The sequence below is a fragment of the Tamandua tetradactyla genome, chromosome 3 (genome assembly GCF_023851605.1).
Source record: "Tamandua tetradactyla isolate mTamTet1 chromosome 3, mTamTet1.pri, whole genome shotgun sequence".
NCBI lineage: Eukaryota > Metazoa > Chordata > Mammalia > Pilosa > Myrmecophagidae > Tamandua > Tamandua tetradactyla.
This window is the reverse complement of record NC_135329.1, coordinates 214,595,335-214,613,294: the sequence shown is the minus strand read 5'-3', so window position 1 is coordinate 214,613,294 and position 17,960 is coordinate 214,595,335. Positions and strand designations below refer to the sequence as shown.

At 57.1% G+C, this 17,960-nt stretch overlaps 1 protein-coding gene across 1 annotated transcript in view; it reads right to left on the bottom strand.

Moving 5' to 3' along the window:
* Positions 1-14,272: 14,272 nt before the first annotated feature.
* The window catches only part of MLPH (melanophilin), a 50,539-nt gene continuing 46,851 nt past the window's right edge, over positions 14,273-17,960 (bottom strand). The window contains exons 28-29 of the mRNA XM_077151806.1: positions 17,546-17,646; positions 14,273-15,081 (exon numbers count right to left, since the gene is read on the bottom strand). Of these exons, the coding sequence (XP_077007921.1) occupies positions 15,055-15,081; positions 17,546-17,646 (128 nt within the window). The 3' untranslated portion in view covers positions 14,273-15,054. The remainder of the gene's footprint in view (positions 15,082-17,545; positions 17,647-17,960) is intronic.

The following is a 17,960-nucleotide window of genomic DNA, read 5'->3' as shown; positions in this document are numbered from 1 at the left end:
GAGTCAGGGTTTGAGCCCCATGACCCCAAAACAAGTACTTTTGGAGGGCATAGAGCACCCTGTGGGAACAGGCGGAAGCCAGTGTGGGGTCCACAGCGGGTGTGAGCCCCCATCCCTTAGGCAGGCAGCCCCAGATTCTCTCCTCTGGATAACAAAGGAGATAAGCAGGGTGGGGGCCAAAAGCCGCCTCCTGGGTGGGGCTGGGTAGGGGCCTGGCACCCTGCCGCTTCGGTGGGAGGGCGGGCCTTGGGGGAGGAAGGTCCCCAAGGATGGTGCCAGCTTCACACACACACACTCCCCGGCTGGGCCAGCCACCCACAGCGACCCCTCCAGGACTTATCTGCTCGCAGCTGCAGACACCTAAGGAAGGGCAGCTTTTATTCGGGTGGGAAGGGAAGGAGCCAGGGAGCAGGCGGAAGGGCAGGGTGGGGCTGCGCGGCTCTCGGAGTTATCTTCCTGGCGAGCAGGACCGTCTCCCTTCGCGGGGGGCCTCGGCGCCTTCCAGGGGGAAGCAGGCCGGGCTGCGTCTGGGGCCAGGTTTGGGGGCGCCCTCGGCGGCTGCACGCCTCCGGCCGAAACGGCCCACAGGCCTGATGCCGCGGCCAGCGTACCAGGCGGGGTCGATGCCAGGGGCTGGGGAGCAAAGAACCAGAGGCGGGCATGGGGCGGGTGACAGCGGCCGTCCCGTCGGGCGCAGAGGGGCCGGGCATACGCCCCTGCACCCGGCCCAGGTGCCCAGCAATGCTGGGACCCGCCCGCCGAGGAAGCAGCGCGGGGCCTGGCGAGGCTGCCTTGTGGGTGGGGTGGCTTCGGAAAAGGGGATCCGCACACCAGGACCAGCTGCCCTTTCCTGCCTGCCTCGCCCGTCGAGTCACGTGGCTGCACACCAGCCACCAGCAAAGGTCCGCGGGTGGGGGCTGCCTCCCCGCAGGGGGTGCGAGGCAGGGGTCGGGGTGTGGGCGCAGGAGACCAGGAGACGGGGTGGCCAGGGAGGGGCCTGGAGAAGCGGAGCCTCCCAAGTCCTGAGGTCAGCGCTGCACACCTGGGTCACTCAGCCAAGACCGGCCAAGGTGGGTAGGGAGTGGCGAGGGGCGTGGCCAGCGCGGGGAGGGTGGGGCTACGGGCAGGGGCGGGGCCTCCTACGGGTGGGGGCTTGGGCCAGGGCGGGGCTGGGCACGAGGGCCGCACTCACTGCGGGTCTCCATGCTGTGCTCGGGGGCTCTGTGGGCCGCCCCCCGCAGGACCAGGCCGAGCAGCAGCAGGCACAGGAGCCAGGCCGGCCGCGCCCTCATCCCTGGCTCCTCCAACGAGGCCCGCCTCGGGTGAGATCCACGCGGGGAGGGTGCAGCCTGGGGACAGAGGGCAGGGCGACATTAAACACGTGTGAGGACGTGTGCACACAGGACTGGGGTATCTGAAGTTATGTGAGCACCATGTGTGTTTATATGTGCATGTGAAAGCTGTTGTATGAGTGTGTTAAAGTGTGCAAGAGGGTGTGTGGGTGCACACAAAATTGCACAAATGAGAGGGTGTGCATGAGTGGGTGCAGGTGTATATAAGAGAACGTGTGCCTGTAGGTGTGTGTGCATGAGAGAAAGTGTGTCTAAGAGCCTGTGCCCAAGTGTGTGTGAGAGGGTGTGTGTTTGTGCACATATGCATGTGAGAGCATGTGCGGGTGTATGTAAATATGTATGCGAGTGTGCGAATGAGGGCGTGTGGGTGTGCATGCATATTAGTATGTGTACATGCACGTACCTTGTGTATGTGTGTGAGACAGGACATGTGCGAGCGTGAGTGCCTGTGCATGTGTGTGTGCATGCATAGCCGCTCTCGTCTGGGGCCCTGTGCTCTCTGGGGTGGGAATGGGCGGCCAGTGGCAGTGGACGCGCTCCCTGCAACCCTGGCCCTGTCTGCCTCCACTCTGCTCTGGGAAGTGGGGACGAGGGCGACGGGAATGCGTGGTCAGCCTCGGCCGCCCTCTGCCACCCCAGGGAACCCGGGCAGGTGGCCGGATGAGCTGCCCCTCTCCTTCCTGGGTGCAGAAAGTGGGGGGCGTCTGTGAGCAGGCTTGGGGCTGCCCACCAGAGGTGGGGGAGGCCTGGGAGCCTCCATGCCGGCCGTGTACCCCGGTCTCCGCAGGGAGAGGGGCAGGAGGGGTGCAGCTGCGGCTGGGGCTGCAGAAGGAAGAGCGGAGCCTGGGTATGGGCTGGGGCTGGCACCTGGTGCCCTGCTCCTTCCGCGCTGCAGGGCCTCCTGCCGCCCTGTTCCAGCCGCCGCCCGCCCTGCTGGAGGAGGCTCCGATGGCACCCCCTCTGTCCTTACCACCGTGCTCCAGCACCCCACATCGGATCCGCTAACTCTCCACGATTAACCCACGGCACGAGTGACCGGGACAAGCCCTGCCACAGGTGACAGGCTAAACCCCCCTCTCACCCTGCTGGAGCAGGGGCCCTTTCCTGCTTGAATAGACTTGGTGACCCCTTAGCTGCAGCTGGGGGGATCTCAGGGCTGACTCGTACCCGGCCCCAGGAGATGATTCCGGGAGATAACTGAAAAGGCTCCCACACAGGCCCCCAGGACCCCGTCTCTTTCAGGGGAGGACCCTAACACAGAGCCTTGATTTTGCTCAGCCAACTTCCTGGCCCTCCTTGAGCCCCACCCCCAAACGTGCCCACCATCACAGGGGTTTAAAACGTGCACCCCTCTCCTTTTAGACACCTGTCGTGGTGGGGGATCCCCGACTTGGAGGAAAAGGAGCTGCCACTGTGAAATCAGAGTGGTAAAAAGATGCACCCAAACAGGACGGGCTCATGCTAGGGGAGCCGCGTCTTAGGGGAAGCTTAAGGACTGGTTTCCTTGAGCCTGAGGGAAGGCTGCTGCCCCCAGTGGGGTTTCCTGTCCTGCAGCGACAGTGGAGTCAGGGGGGTGCCTTCCCTTGTCCCCTCCAACGTGGACAGCACGCAGGTCCCCGGGTGCAGAGCTTCCTGCTCCGGGCTGCCGCGGTGTGGGAGAGCTGCAGAGGCTCAGGTAGCCCCACCCAGGCCCAGGGGAAGAGAAGATTCCACCCAGTGGGAGAGAGAGCAGCTCCCTGCAGCGCTTCTCCTGGGTACTCACTGCGGTTTCCCAGGGCGCGGGGCGCTGCTGTGGCCGCGGGAGGAGTGGAGCCCGAAGCGGAGGCTCTCACCTCCTTTTATCCCCCACCCCTGAGGAAGCAGTCGGGGCCCCCCGCAATACCCCCCTCCAGCCTGCGTCTTCGCCTTCTCATCCCTAACGCCTGTGTCACCCTCACAGGCCACCAGGACAGTCTTTTGTCTTTTTTTTAACTCTCATCAGCACGATGACTTGCTTCTTCCTGGAGTATCTAATTTCATTTAGGCCAAGTGGTTTTAAAACAGATTACCTTTCCTCCTTTACGCTTGCCTTTGGGGACACTGCAGAGTCCGGCATCCGCCGTGTCAGGGGCGGGCACCCCTGCAGTCAGGCACAGCATAGAGCTGCCCCCCCGGGCGCCCCTTTCTTCTCCTTTACATCATCCTGTCCAGACAGAAAGGTAAAAAGGCCAGAACCCGACACAGCCACTGGATTTATTTTGGAGCCCTTCCCCCGAGCTTCTGCAGTTACCTAACGTTGTTTACAGTTGCATTCACTAGTTGCAAGCCATTTTTATCCTGAATCTGTAATTAAAGTTGTATTTTACAGTCTTCAAGTCATTGTTTTAAATAAATGAGTTTATTGTCATAAAACTAAAATATGTTTATTATAAAATAAATGACAAACTAAATCTATTTTTATTATAAAGGCAGTTCATGCCCATCTTGAAAAAATCTAGAGCATTCTCCAAAACAAGGAAAAGCCACAGGCATGGCAAAGAAACTTTCTACATGTGATGTATTTCCCCTTAGTGGGTTTTCCACTGATTTTATTTAGGATTTTTGCTTTGGTGGTCTCTGATTTTCCTTCCTCACTTCTGCATTAAGGTTTTACTGACCTTATCAGAGAAAGGGGCCTTTCCTCTTCCCCCATTCTCTGGAAGGTCTGGACACAGGCATTGGTGGGGGCTGATGAGACGTGAGGGAGGGCTGCAGCGGGAGTCACCAGCACCCAGGGCCGTGGGACGGCCAGTGCCCTGGCGGGGACAGCGGAGTCCTGTTACTGAAACCAGGCAGCAACAGGGGGGAACAAGAGGACCAAATGCATGGGCATAAAGTGACCGCTGCTCCTCCCGTCTCCGGAGGGACTGCTCACTGGCAGTGGCCTTTACCAGCTGGCTGGCACCTGCAATGTACCTAGCCCCGCATCTCTCCCCTGGCTGCCTGGGACGATGGGCTGTGGCCTAGGAGGGGGAAAGTCAGAGTCGGGGCCAGAGAGGCCATCGTGGGCCGCCTGCTGGGACGTCCCAGGAGCAGGTCAAGGGAAGCCCAGGTGAGGCTCAGAGAGGACGGAGGAGACGTGGTGCCTGCGCAGCCCCCCAAGCTGCCCTTCCCAAGGCTGGGTCGTTGGGTCCCTGGCTCCCATGGTCTGGGCTGACTGGATTTCTGCTCGTCATGATTAAAGTGTCCTCCTTGCTGTGCTTCCTGCTCTCCCCATGGTTAAGAGAACCCCACTCTCTGGATAGCACTTTGCAGTTTTGGGATCTTCGAGCTTCACCCTCAGCAGGGCAAATGATGCGGCATACAGCAGGCACTCAATAAATAGCAACAGCAATATGACACACAGCCTTTTCGATGTGGTTCCTGGACCATAATGTGCTCTGCACTGCAGTCCACCACCCCCAGCCCCCACAAATTCGTGCCCACCTGGACCCGAGAAGGTGACCTTCCTTGGAAACACTGTTAGCAAGTGCGACTGGTTAGGTTGAGATGAGGTCACACTGGGGTGGGGTGGGTCCTGAATCCAGTGACCAGTGTCCGCACTGGAGAGACACGCAGAGACACACAGGAAAGGAGTGGAGCCGGAAGGCAAGGAGCACCAAGGACTGCGGGCAGCGGCAGGAGCTGGGAAAAAGGCCTGGGGCAGCGTCTTCCTTAGAGGGACAGGAGCTTACGCGTCTGGAGCATGAGAGAATCCATTTCTGAGGTTCGAAGCCCCCCCGGCTTGTGGCCCTCTGTTTCCGTGGCCCAGGACGCCGAGGCAGCGTCTGCAGGAACTGACCAGCTGGTTCTCCTTAGTCCTCGTTCTGAGAAGAATCTAGAGTCTCTGTGGCTTTGGACTTCATGTTTGTTTCTTGTAGTTGTTGTTTTTTCTAATCTATCTAGCTAGTTAGCTATTTATCTAATCTGGGGATTGATCTCTTTTGGGAAAATTTTTAACTACTGATTCAACTTCCTTCGGCGCTGTAAGATTAGGCAAGCCTTCTTGTTTCCCTAGCATGGGCTTCTTCTGGGTCCCTGTTGCCCAGCCTGGTGTGGAGAGGCGGCCTTGGGTGCTCAGGAGCCTTGGGAGTTGTGGTTTTCGCGAGGGTGTGGGGAAAGGAGTCCTCAGTTACCAGCAAAACCGATCCTGCCGCCGACGCCTTCTGAGAACCCGACTCCCTAGAAATGTGTCAAAGCATGAGTCTTTGTAAGTGCGAAAGCTGTTTTTGAAACGTGAGTGATCTGGACAGCACGGTCCCTGGGAACCGAGTGACTTGTGGTTCCCGTGAGTGACGGGCAGCTGTAGGCGTCTCTGCCAGGCCCAAGAGGCCATGGCTCCTGGAGTCGGCATGGCAGCTGTGACAAAGAGAAAGGGAGTTCTCCCAACCCTCACTGGGAGGCTTGGCTCCCTCCCAACTGGAGCCCGAGCTCCAGTGCAGCGATGGGGACGCAGCTCATACATGGTGACCGTCACACAGCGGCAGCGAGGTGGTCACTGCTGCCTTGTCCAGCCTGATTGCTCCCTTCCGAGCGCAGGTGCCAACGAGCTGCAGGTGTGGCCCTGGGGTTGGCTTCCGAGGCTTGCTTGTTGAGTTACCAGCTGCGTCTCCAAGAAGGCATTGTCGTGGAAGCTTCCAGGGGCATCTGGAGCTGCACTAGTAACTAGCCCTTCCTTGTGGGTTTAGCTCTTTCCTGCCAAGCTATAGGTGTGCGGTGATGTCAGAAATGGGCTTTACCTATTTACCTGGAGATTAATTTGTGGGAGTTAAAAAAAGCTAATGGAGGGGCAGTGCGATGGTGGCTCAGTGGCAGAGTTCTCACCCGCCATGCCAGAGACTCGGGTTTGATTCCCAGTGCCTGCCCATGCAAAAGAAAAAAAAAGCTAATGGAGTCTGGTAGGATTTAATGGCGGTCACCAGGTAATAAATTATTCTAACTTTATTTTTCTTTTGCTTACCTATCTTTCCTGGGTTTCCCCTCAATAAAATAAGAAGATAGTGGTCTTTATAAAGATAATTTTGGAATGTGGTGTCATGGGCATGAGTGACGGTAATTCTGCAGCTCGCCGTATCCTGAGTGCTTGGGTGTCCAAAGCCGAATGTGAAATGACCCCATTACTCCTTGGGAGGTGGGCTACTTGGTCCCCAGACGAGCGTGTTCTTGGGGATAGCGCTGCCGGCAAGCAAAAGCCCTTGGGCCTCGGTGGAACAATGGGTTGTTATGAAATGCTAGTGAAACTGCCGAACTCCAGCCCATGGTAGGTGTGGTGCCTAAGACCTGGGAGAGGCAGCTTGTGGACTCGCGCCCTAACCAGACAATTTACAGTGGGGCGGGCATCCTTTGGAGAGCTGGGCGCTGGGTGCAATGCCTCAGATGCTGGGTGAGCTGAACAGGGTAACTTGTGCTACACACTCAAAGCTTACTGTTATTTTTTTAGTAAAGCAAATTAGTTTTTTATTATATTCCAAGTCCTACTTGTTTAATCTTGATGAGCACTTGCCTAGCTGGATCAAGATTAGAAGTTGAGCATTTTAAAAATGAGTTTTTGACTTCGTAGCTTAAAGTGAGAAAATCTACATTAATATCCTTTTCTCGTAATGTCTCTGGTTTTGGTAATAGGGTAACACTGCCAGTATTCTATGTTTTGTTTATTCCTTATTGTTTTTTGGAAAAGTTTTTGAAGAGCTGGTATTAATTCTTCTTTAAATGTTTTGTGGAATTCAACAGTAAAGCCATCTGGGCCTCGGCTTTGTGTGTGTGTGTGTGTGTGTGTGTGTGTGTGTGTGTGTGTGGCTATTTGATTAGAAATTGAGTTTTTTTTCCCTACCTGAGTTGGGCTATGAGCATACAGAAAAAAATAAAAAAAAGAAATTGAATTTTTTTACTTGTTATAGATCTATTCAGATTGTCTCCTTTTTGAGTCAGTTTTGTTAATTCATCAAAGCTTACTTTTAATGATGAAGTTGCCAGTTCTGTGCATTCAACTCCCTGTGACTGTTTCTTTTCTGATTTATATTCTGTTGGAGAATAAAACTATGGAGGTATCTTTTAGATCCTTGTTTTCAGTGTCCACGTGGGGTCACAACGAAACCATTTACTTCTGCTGCTCCTTGTTTGAAATAGGAGACAGCAGGTTTCCCACACGGGTGTCTCCAGGCTCTGCTTCCAGGAAGGAAATCTCTAGAAGAGCAACCTTCTGCCAGAAGGAACTCTGGGGGATTCTTTCAAATCATAGAATTTATAAATAGTATTAGAAATGATATGAAACAGACCCAAAGCTCTTATATGATCCCAGAGGGAGTCTAAAAACAGCTGCTCGTGAGGACGGCATAGCTGCGAAGACCTGGGACCCTGCCTCTCGGCCTTAGGGCTGTGGCCTTAGCTGGTGAGATCAGAGCGCTCCTCAGGGCAGGGGCGGGAGACACTCAGCTGGACTCTCCTTGGGGACACGTGGCTGGATGTTGCCTCCACTGCGTGAGTTCCCAGGAGCCCCCCACTTCCTCAGGGCGTGGCCGGGAGTGAGCTGACAGCGGTGCCGATGGAAAAGCCAGCCGGAGCGTGCACAGTTTGGGGACATTTTGGAAAACTAACCAGCATAGTCCCGCGGAGCCGCCCCTTTCTCTGCCTGGTGAGCCCCAACCCTACTCGTTCTTCAATGCCACTCAGATGCCATTGCCTCTGGAGAGGGTTGCTCGACCCCCGAGACCATGAGCTGGGTCCCTGTCCTGCCCCGGTGCCCGGTGCGTTCCTGCTCATTGAGCCTGGGCCACCTCCACACCCCGAGGTCCCTGCAGCGTGGCAGGGCCTCTGTGATGCTGCAGACAGGACAGCACGGAGCGGGCGCGCAGCACAAGGGACCCGGGACTGTCCACGCATACAAACCTTTACACATGTATACTTACTATGTGCAACATTTTAATTCTACTTTCTACATAATCTTATTTAATTTTCTTTTCTTCTTCTTTTTCAATGCCTTGACATGGCAAAAACCAGCCTGGCGCACTCTCACCCTTACCCACCGTAGCGTGTAGGTCCAGGAGCCAAGAAGAAAAGCCACGGTGGCCAGTCAGTGCCATCCACAGCAGGTCGTCGAGGGGAAGGTCCCGAGGCAGAGCGAGGCCGCCTGGGAAAGCACACGGCGCTCCACTAGTAATGTCTGCCCTGGGCAGGGTGTGGGCATATTGGTTGCGACTCCCTTTCTTACACAGCACACAAAGCCCCCACCTTGCAGTTCCTGGAGTTCTGACTTTGAATTCTGGCTTCGTGGATCCTAGCAGTGGGGTCTCGGGCAAGTCAGGAGCCCTGTTTGGAATTTTCACTTTCTCACCTGGAAGAGAAGCTGATGACGTCTACCATGCAGGCTGCTGTGTTTTAGTGGTAATGACCCACTTTGCTGGCTTGGGGTTCAAACGTGGTTATTCTTGAGTTTTTCCCATTACAGTTTTGTGTATTTGTCTGTCCTCCTTGCAGGAGGTCCAGGCTTTTCCTCTAGGATCCCAGTTGGTCCCAGGGCCAGGGCTGGCGTGGCCGTGACAGCCTGCCCAGTCGGATGGACGTGTGTCCGTGGCTGGGGTGGAGCCCTGGCTGCTGACCCACAGCTCGTTTAGATCCCACCCTCATGCGCACCCGTCATTCCTGAAGCAGTCCCTGCCCAGGTGCTGTATGTCTGAGGTGCCGGCCCCTTTCACCAAAGTCAGGAGAAAATAGAGTGGAATGTACAATCTAGGAAATGACAAAAGACCCTCTTGTGACTGTTGTGTTTGGGACCCGTGTTGGCTGGGCCAGCTGGGAGAAGACAAGCTAGAGAAACATTTAGTTGTCCCTTCACCCCGCTGCCCCTGCTACACTCTTTGTCTGCCCCTTGTGGCAGAAATCAGCGACAGTCACCTGGACCAGGTGGCAGAAGCCTTGACCACGGAAGGCCAGTTAGTCAACATTCACTCCACTGCGGTAGCACAAAAGCAACCACAGACAATAAATAAACACCTGGGCATGACCAGGGTGGTCCCTTGGGCATAGATTGTGGACACCTGGCCTGGGCCGCTGGGGCAGGGGCTCTAGGAGGACATGAACATTGTGGAGGCCAGGGGGTGCTGAGCGGCCTCAGACACCATCCCTCCTAACCTCCAGGCACTGGAGGTCCCCAGCCCAGCACACGGCATCCTCCCAGCTTGCCGGGGCTTAAGAAGGTTGCCTGGTGATGTGTGGTCTGTGGTGACCCGCCTTGACTCTCCAGGCTTTTTCCCATGCCTGGCCAGACAGCTCACCCAGAGCTTCCAGGGAAGGAGGTTCGAGGGTGGCTGAGTTTGCTGGACAGCTGTGACAAGCCCAGTGGAGCCTTCAGGTGGTTTTGGAGGCTAGAAGTCCAAAATCAAGGTGTTGTCAAGGCCAGGTGTGCTGGTTTGAAATGATGCATGTCCCCTAGAAAAGCCATGCTTTAATCCTAATCCCATTTTGTAAAGGCGGCCGCTTCTTCTAATCCCTATTCAGCATTGCATGTTTAAAACTGTAATTAGATCATCTCCCTGGAGATGTGATTTAATCAAGAGTGGTTGTTAGGCTGGATTAGGTTGAGGCGTGTCTCCACCCATTCAGGTGAGTCTTGATTAGTTTACTGGAATCCTATAAAAGAGGAAACATTTTGGAGAATGAGAGATTCAGAGAGAGCAGAGCAGAACGACATAGCCACGAGAAACAGAGTCCACCAGCCAGCAACCTTTGGTGATGAAGAAGGAAAACGCCTCCCGGGAAGCTTCATGAAATAGGAAGCCAGGAGAAGAAGCTAGCAGATGACCCCGTGCTCGCCATGTGCCCTTCCAGATGAGAGAGAAACCCTGAACTTCACTGGCCTTCTTGAACCAAGGTATCTTTCCCTGGATGCCTTTGACTGGACATTTCTATAGACTTGTTTTAATTGGGACATTTTCTCAGCCTTAAAACTACAAACCAGCAACACATTAAATTCCCCCTTTAAAAAGCCATTCTGTTCCTGGTGTATTGCATTCGGGCAGCCAGCAAACTAGGACACCAGGCTTCCTCTGCAAAGCCTGCAGCCTCGTGTGGCGGCCCCTATCCCTGGGGCTCCGTGGCTGGCCTCCTGCCCCCGTCATGGGGCCTCTCCTGGTGACTGCTCTTCTGCTTTCTGCTGACTCTGGCTTCCTCCTGTGTGGCCTTCTCTGACTTCTGGATTCCAGTTTCTTTTCTTTATAAGGCCTTCCTCCTTGTGTCAGGCCACATCTTAACTAAAAATGACATCTTCAAAAGGTCCTGTTCACACTGGGTCCACACCACAGGGACATGGATGAAGATGAGGGGCCTGTCTTTCTTTGGGGTGCGTGTGTCAACCTACCGCATGGGTCAAAACAACGCTCTCAGAACAGTGACGACACTGGACAACGTGCAATGCCGGGAGCAGAAATGTTGGGATGGATGTGGCAAAATGAAGTTGTAAAATCATAATGTGTGCCCTAACAGAGAGAAGGCACTGGCAATACCAAATGAGGTCCAGACACTGTGGACAATAACCAGGCAAAAGTCTCTGCTATTAAATTCTATTTCAAATAAGGAAAGAAAGTGAGGGTGGAGGTGGTGGAAACGGTGGGAATTGGTAGGAGTCTGAGTCTAGATTGGCGGGAGAGCAGCCAGGTTTCCTGATGGGTTGCGAGGGTGAAAGAGTCCCTGGAAGGAGGGGGTGACACCAATGGAGTGAACGCAACAGTTTTGGGGGGATAAGATTATGGTTCAGTTGGACAGACTTTGAGCTGTCCCTCAAACATCTGTCATGGGTTGAATTTGTTCCCCGGAAAGGTGTGTCAGTCCCAGCGCCCATGGATGTGACCTTATTTGGAAATCGGGTCTTTGAAGGAGTGATGCGCTAAGATGAGGCCAAAGGGATTAGGGTGGACCCTGACCCATACAGTGGTGTCCTCAGGGAATCTAGACAGACGGACACCAGGGAGAAGACTGCCTGAGGCTGGAGGAGCAGAGACAAGGGCGGGACTACAAGCCTGGCCACGGGGAGCTGGAGGAGGGGGGAGGAGGCGGCCCCCACCCCGACTTTGGGCTTCCAGTGTCTGGGGCTGTGAGACAATAGATGCCTGACATGCAAGCCACTGGCTTTGTGGTGCTGTTTGCGGCAGTCCTGGCAGAGAAAGAACACAGCCAAGGTGAGGAGCTCGGGGCTGCGTGGGCTGCAGCTCCAGTGGGGCTCGAGCGGCTTAGGGAAGAGATTCAAGGCCCAGAGGGCAGAGGAAGAGGGGGCGGCAGCCCAGAAGGCTGGGGGGAGAATGCACATCCTGGGGGGAGAACCCACATCCTGGGGAGAGAACGCACATCCTGGGGGCAGAACCCACATCCTGGGGGCAGAACACACATCCTGGGGAGAGAACGCACATCCTGGGGGGAGAACCCACATCCTGGGGAGAGAACGCACATCCTGGGGGCAGAACCCACATCCTGGGGGCAGAACCCACATCCTGGGGGGAGAACGCACATCCTGGGGGGAGAACCCACATCCTGGGGAGAGAATCCACATCCTGGGGAGAGAACGCACATCCTGGGGGCAGAACCCACATCCTGGGGGCAGAACACACATCCTGGGGAGAGAACGCACATCCTGGGGGGAGAACGCACATCCTGGGGAGAACCCACATCCTGGGGGGAGAACCCACATCCTGGGGGGAGAACCCACATGCTGGGGGGAGAACGCACATCCTGGGGAGAACCCACATCCTGGGGAGAGAACCCACATCCTGGGGGGAGAACCCACATCCTGGGGAGAGAACGCACATCCTGGGGAGAACCCACATCCTGGGGAGAGAACGCACATCCTGGGGAGAGAACCCACATCCTGGGGGGAGAACCCACATCCTGGGGGCAGAACCCACATCCTGGGGGCAGAACGCACATCCTGGGGGCAGAACACACATCCTGGGGAGAGAACGCACATCCTGGGGGGAGAACGCACATCCTGGGAGGAGAACCCACATCCTGGGGGGAGAACGCACATGCTGGGGGGAGAACCCACATCCTGGGGGCAGAACCCACATCCTGGGGGTAGAACACACATCCTGGGGAGAGAACGCACATCCTGGGGGGAGAACCCACATCCTGGGGAGAGAACGCACATCCTGGGGGGAGAACCCACATCCTGGGGAGAGAACCCACATCCTGGGGGGAGAACCCACATCCTGGGGAGAGAACGCACATCCTGGGGGGAGAACCCACATCCTGGGGAGAGAACCCACATCCTGGGGGGAGAACCCACATCCTGGGGGGAGAACCCACATCCTGGGGAGAGAACCCACATCCTGGGGGGAGAACCCACATCCTGGGGAGAGAACGCACATCCTGGGGGGAGAACCCACATCCTGGGGGGAGAACCCACATCCTGGGGGGAGAACCCACATCCTGGGGAGAGAACCCACATCCTGGGGGGAGAACCCACATCCTGGGGAGAGAACGCACATCCTGGGGGGAGAACCCACATCCTGGGGGGAGAACCCACATCCTGGGGAGAGAACGCACATCCTGGGGGGAGAACCCACATCCTGGGGAGAGAACCCACATCCTGGGGGGAGAACCCACATCCTGGGGGGAGAACCCACATCCTGGGGAGAGAACGCACATCCTGGGGGGAGAACGCACATCCTGGGGAGAGAACCCACATCCTGGGGGGAGAACCCACATCCTGGGGAGAGAACCCACATCCTGGGGGGAGAACCCACATCCTGGGGGGAGAACCCACATCCTGGGGAGAGAACGCACATCCTGGGGGGAGAACCCACATCCTGGGGAGAGAACCCACATCCTGGGGGGAGAACCCACATCCTGGGGGGAGAACCCACATCCTGGGGGGAGAACCCACATCCTGGGGAGAGAACCCACATCCTGGGGGGAGAACCCACATCCTGGGGAGAGAACGCACATCCTGGGGGGAGAACCCACATCCTGGGGGGAGAACCCACATCCTGGGGAGAGAACGCACATCCTGGGGGGAGAACGCACATCCTGGGGAGAGAACGCACATGCTGGGGGGAGAACGCACATGCTGGGGGGAGAACCCACATCCTGGGGAGAGAACCCACATCCTGGGGGGAGAACCCACATCCTGGGGGGAGAACCCACATCCTGGGGGGAGAACCCACATGCTGGGGGGAGAATGCACATCCTGGGGGGAGAACCCACATCCTGGGGGGAGAACGCACATCCTGGGGGGAGAACCCACATCCTGGGGAGAGAACGCACATCCTGGGGAGAGAACGCACATGCTGGGGGGAGAACGCACATGCTGGGGAGAGAACCCACATCCTGGGGAGAGAACCCACATCCTGGGGGGAGAACCCACATCCTGGGGGGAGAACCCACATCCTGGGGGGAGAACCCACATGCTGGGGGGAGAATGCACATCCTGGGGGGAGAACCCACATCCTGGGGGGAGAACGCACATCCTGGGGGGAGAACCCACATCCTGGGGAGAGAACGCACATCCTGGGGAGAGAACGCACATCCTGGGGGGAGAACCCACATCCTGGGGAGAGAACGCACATCCTCAGAATCTCGGTGAGACCCTGAGATGAGTGCTGAGAACTGGGCCTCCTGCACTGGCAGGCTAGATAGTCTGCCGAATGAATGAATGCACGAATGAATGAGTGAGGGCATGTGCAACAGTTTAAGTCCTCCTGAGAAGGACATTCTAAAAAAGAAGTCTGTGTGCTCTGTTTCGGGGTGGGAAGTTCTCTGTGCTCAAGTTAGTACTGGAGGAAAATGGCTAGCGAGGGCCCCAGGCCTCAAGCGTCTGCATCCTCCTTTGCTCTTTCTCAGAGTGCACCCAGGGTGCCTGGGACACTCGGGGTCTCCCCTTTATTTGAATCTTCTTTGAGAATAAGGAGGGGCACACATAAGAAAAGAAAGAGACACCCTTTCATCTAGCCAGGAATCCTTTAATAGTTTCTAGCACTGAATTAGGAGCTGTGCCATTAGACAAGTGAGAAAAAGCAGCAGACCTATGTTTTCCACGAATCCCTGGAGAATCTGAAGCCCAGCCACGCAGATCAACCCACATTCCAGTCCCCGAAAAACTGCATTTGTATTTGGACCTGCCGCCGGAGGCCCCGGGCTGCGGAGTCGTCAGCCGATGCCAGGGCTTGTGGGTGCACTCGCAGAAAAGGCGTGGGTGCGGCAGCAGCGGGGGTGCCGTCCCGCCCTCACTGTCAGCTGGTCACCATGCAGGCATCTGTGCTGATGCCCAGTTTCCTTCTCCAGTCACAGCCACAGAGAAACGCCCACACCTGCCCCCACTCAGCCCCCGCAGCCAGGGCCACACACGGGCCTGGGGCCTCATCCGAGCCACCCCGTCTCCATTCCATTCCTGAAGGCAAGATAAAGCCAGGGGCCGGAGGGGTAAAAGGATCACAGGGAAGAAAGGTCGTGTGCCCCTTCAGACATGTAAAGAGCGTTGTCCTAAAGGAAGGAAATATCGGCTTAGGGGTTTCCCGCAGACCCGAGCAGGCGGGCAGGTGTGACCTGGGTGTGGGGATGGTGGGGGGGGAGCCATTACCACCTCCCCCGTGGGGCCCCAGGGACAGGTGTGTCTTCATGGGGAAACCGTCCAGCAGGGAGCAGGGGCCGTGCAGGGAAGCCGTGGCTGTGAAGGGGCACAGGTGCTGGGCTTCTGCTCGCCCTGCTCTGAGCGGGCCTCCCTTCAGGGCTGGTGGGTCATCACGGGTTTCTGGGAAGCACAAACACACACACATACATAAGTGTGCACAGATGGGCTTGCACACAGATACACAAGCAAGATACCCAAGCAAAAAGTCCAACGTGTGTGTGATCGATTAAAGGAAAATTGAAATCACTTTTACAGCGACCATCAAGTGACAAGCGACAAGTGCCGGCCACCGGCGCCCCCCACCCCATGGGGCACAAGCCCATGAGAAATACAAACACACATGGGTGCACACACACACACACACACAGGAACCCACCCCAGAGAGATACAGACACACACGGCTGTGCACACACACACACAGAGGAACCCACCCCAGAGGGATACAGACACACACGGGTGTGCACACACACACACACACAGGGACCCACCCCAGAGAGATACAGACACACACGGCTGTGCACACACACACACAGAGGAACCCACCCCAGAGGGATACAGACACACACGGGTGTGCACACACACGCACACGGGAACCCACCCCAGAGAGATACAGACACACACGGCTGTGCACACACACACACACAGGAACCCACCCCAGAGGGATACAGACACACACGGGTGTGCACACACACACACACGGGAACCCACCCCAGAGAGATACAGACACACACAGGTGCGCACGCACACACGCGCCTACGCTCGCACATGTTGGTCAGACCCTTCCTCTACATTTTCCGAGGCATGAGTCAACTTCCTTATGATTTTTTGGCTTGTCCCCTCTCTGCCTGGATCTCCACCCTGTGAATTCCTGGGTCAACACACCAGCCATCATCGAATGGGGTGAACAATTAAATCGCTGAGCAACAGGGAGGCATTATTCTAATTTGAAGGCACTTTTCTTATTCGGCATCACAGGAGCTCTGTGGGGAGGGGGTGGCACAGGGCTTGGGACCGCAGGTGACCTCGCTCCTGGCCGAGGAAGGACAAGCACGGGCATCTTGCTCTCAGGTTCCCATGCCCCACGTGTCCCCTCGCTGGTGGGGCTGCCTGGTCCCCGCTCTCGATGACTCAAGCCCGTGGCTCTGAGCCCAGCTGGGTTCCTAAAGCTGAGCTCACACTGTCATGACATAGCCTGAGGCCCTTGCTAAAGGCAGCGCCCGCGGGGATGCGGGGCCGGGGTCCCTGAGGTCCCCACTGCCCCCTGACACACAGGGCCACCGGCTCGGCCCTGGGATGGCCACGGCACATTTGCAAATTCAGGGCTTGGGCTGAGGCTGGCGCTCTTCGAGGTCGGGGTGCAGCCATTTATGACCTTGGACTTGATGCTTCGTGTCTCTGGGTCTCAGTTTCCTCATTTAACAGCGAGGGTGTTGGGGAGGACATCAGTTCCTGTCTGCGAAGCCCTTACCCTGGGGTGGCTGCACAACCCCACGGTGTGGAATCTAAGGACCAGGAGAGCTCCTGCTGCTATGCGTGGGGTGGGGGGCAGCTGACGAGCCCAGCTCCTGGAGGCCTCTTGGGGAGGAGGCAGTGGCCCCCCAAAGCCACAGCACCCCGTTCCCGCACTGGCGGAGAAGGAGTGGCAAGAGGAGCTCGGCAGGTGCAGGGACTGCGACACGACACCCCCTCCCCACCCCCCTGGAGGCACAGATGCCCACAAGCAAGGGCAGCGTGCTGTGACCGGAGGTCACGGGGGTCAGCCCGGAGGCGCCCGGCCCAGCTTGTCACGCAGGGGGGTGCAAAGGGCGGGCATGTGGGGTTGACCTGGCCTCTAAGCTTTCTCATGGGGGAAACTCCTCCCCAACCCCCCGGCCCCAACTGTAGCAAGCACGCGGCGACTCCCTCGTCAGTAGAATCCTGGCGGGGCGGGACCTGGGGTCTGCAGCCGAGCGCGGCCAGGCACGGGAGGGGGTGGGGGTGTCCCGAGGAGCTCCCACAGGCTGGGCCTACGTGAGCCTAAGAGGTGAGTGTCCCTCACGGACACTCCCCGCTGGGGAGACCCTGGGTGTGATCAGGCGCCGCGAGAGGACAGGGCTCCTGCCTGGGAAAGCCCGAGCTGCAGCAGGGGTCAGAAAGGGTCCTGGACGCGGTCCCATGGTGGGAGGACACAACCCTGCGGGGTGCCCCCCGTATCCCCCGGGCCTGGAGAAGCCCCCTCCCACGGAGTCTGGACGCAGCCTCTGGTGCCAGCGGCCTCCCTGTGCTCAGCTAGCCGGGTGCCCCAGCCTTGCCTGGGCCGGCGGGTGGGTCCCAGTGTGTCCCTGTCGCCCGGGGACGGCACGCTGAGACCAGCCCCGGGATGGGCGATCACTGACCATGCCTTCTCTTGTCGCTTGATGGTCCCTGTAAAAGTGATTTCAATTTCCCTTTAATTGATGGTGCGCACGTTGGACTTTTTGCTCGGATTCTCTGGTTTGGTTCTGGCTGAAGTATCTCAATTCCCTTACTCAGAAGACTTAGCAATATGTCAGTCTCCCCGCTCACAGAAGTTTAAAGGCCCCCCGGAGGTGGGAGGGAGGGTTACCGCAAACACGTGGCCCGTCTTCTCCTTCCTGCGGTTGTGGCTCCGCTGAGTCAGGGAGCCGCGGCACTCCGCCTGCCGCTCAAAGGCTTCCCGGTCTCTGCCTTCGAGGAAACAGAGGGCGCGGGGCTTTATTAGCTGCAAACTTACCCCAAACACATGGCTTTGCCTCCTAAAACATGGAGGAAGTAGCATAAAAATCCATATATCCCATCCGAGATGTTTTCACAGCAGTGAAACCCTTGAACAAAGCACTGTTTGCATTTTGGTGGTCGTGCGAGTAACCGCCCAGCCCGAGGTTTTCTCCTCTACTTTGCAGCGAGCTTTACAATCCTTCCTCGTGACCTCAGAAATCCCCGTTTGGGCAAAACAATAGAAACTTCACTTCTTGGGCGCTCTGGGGTCTGATGCCTCCACT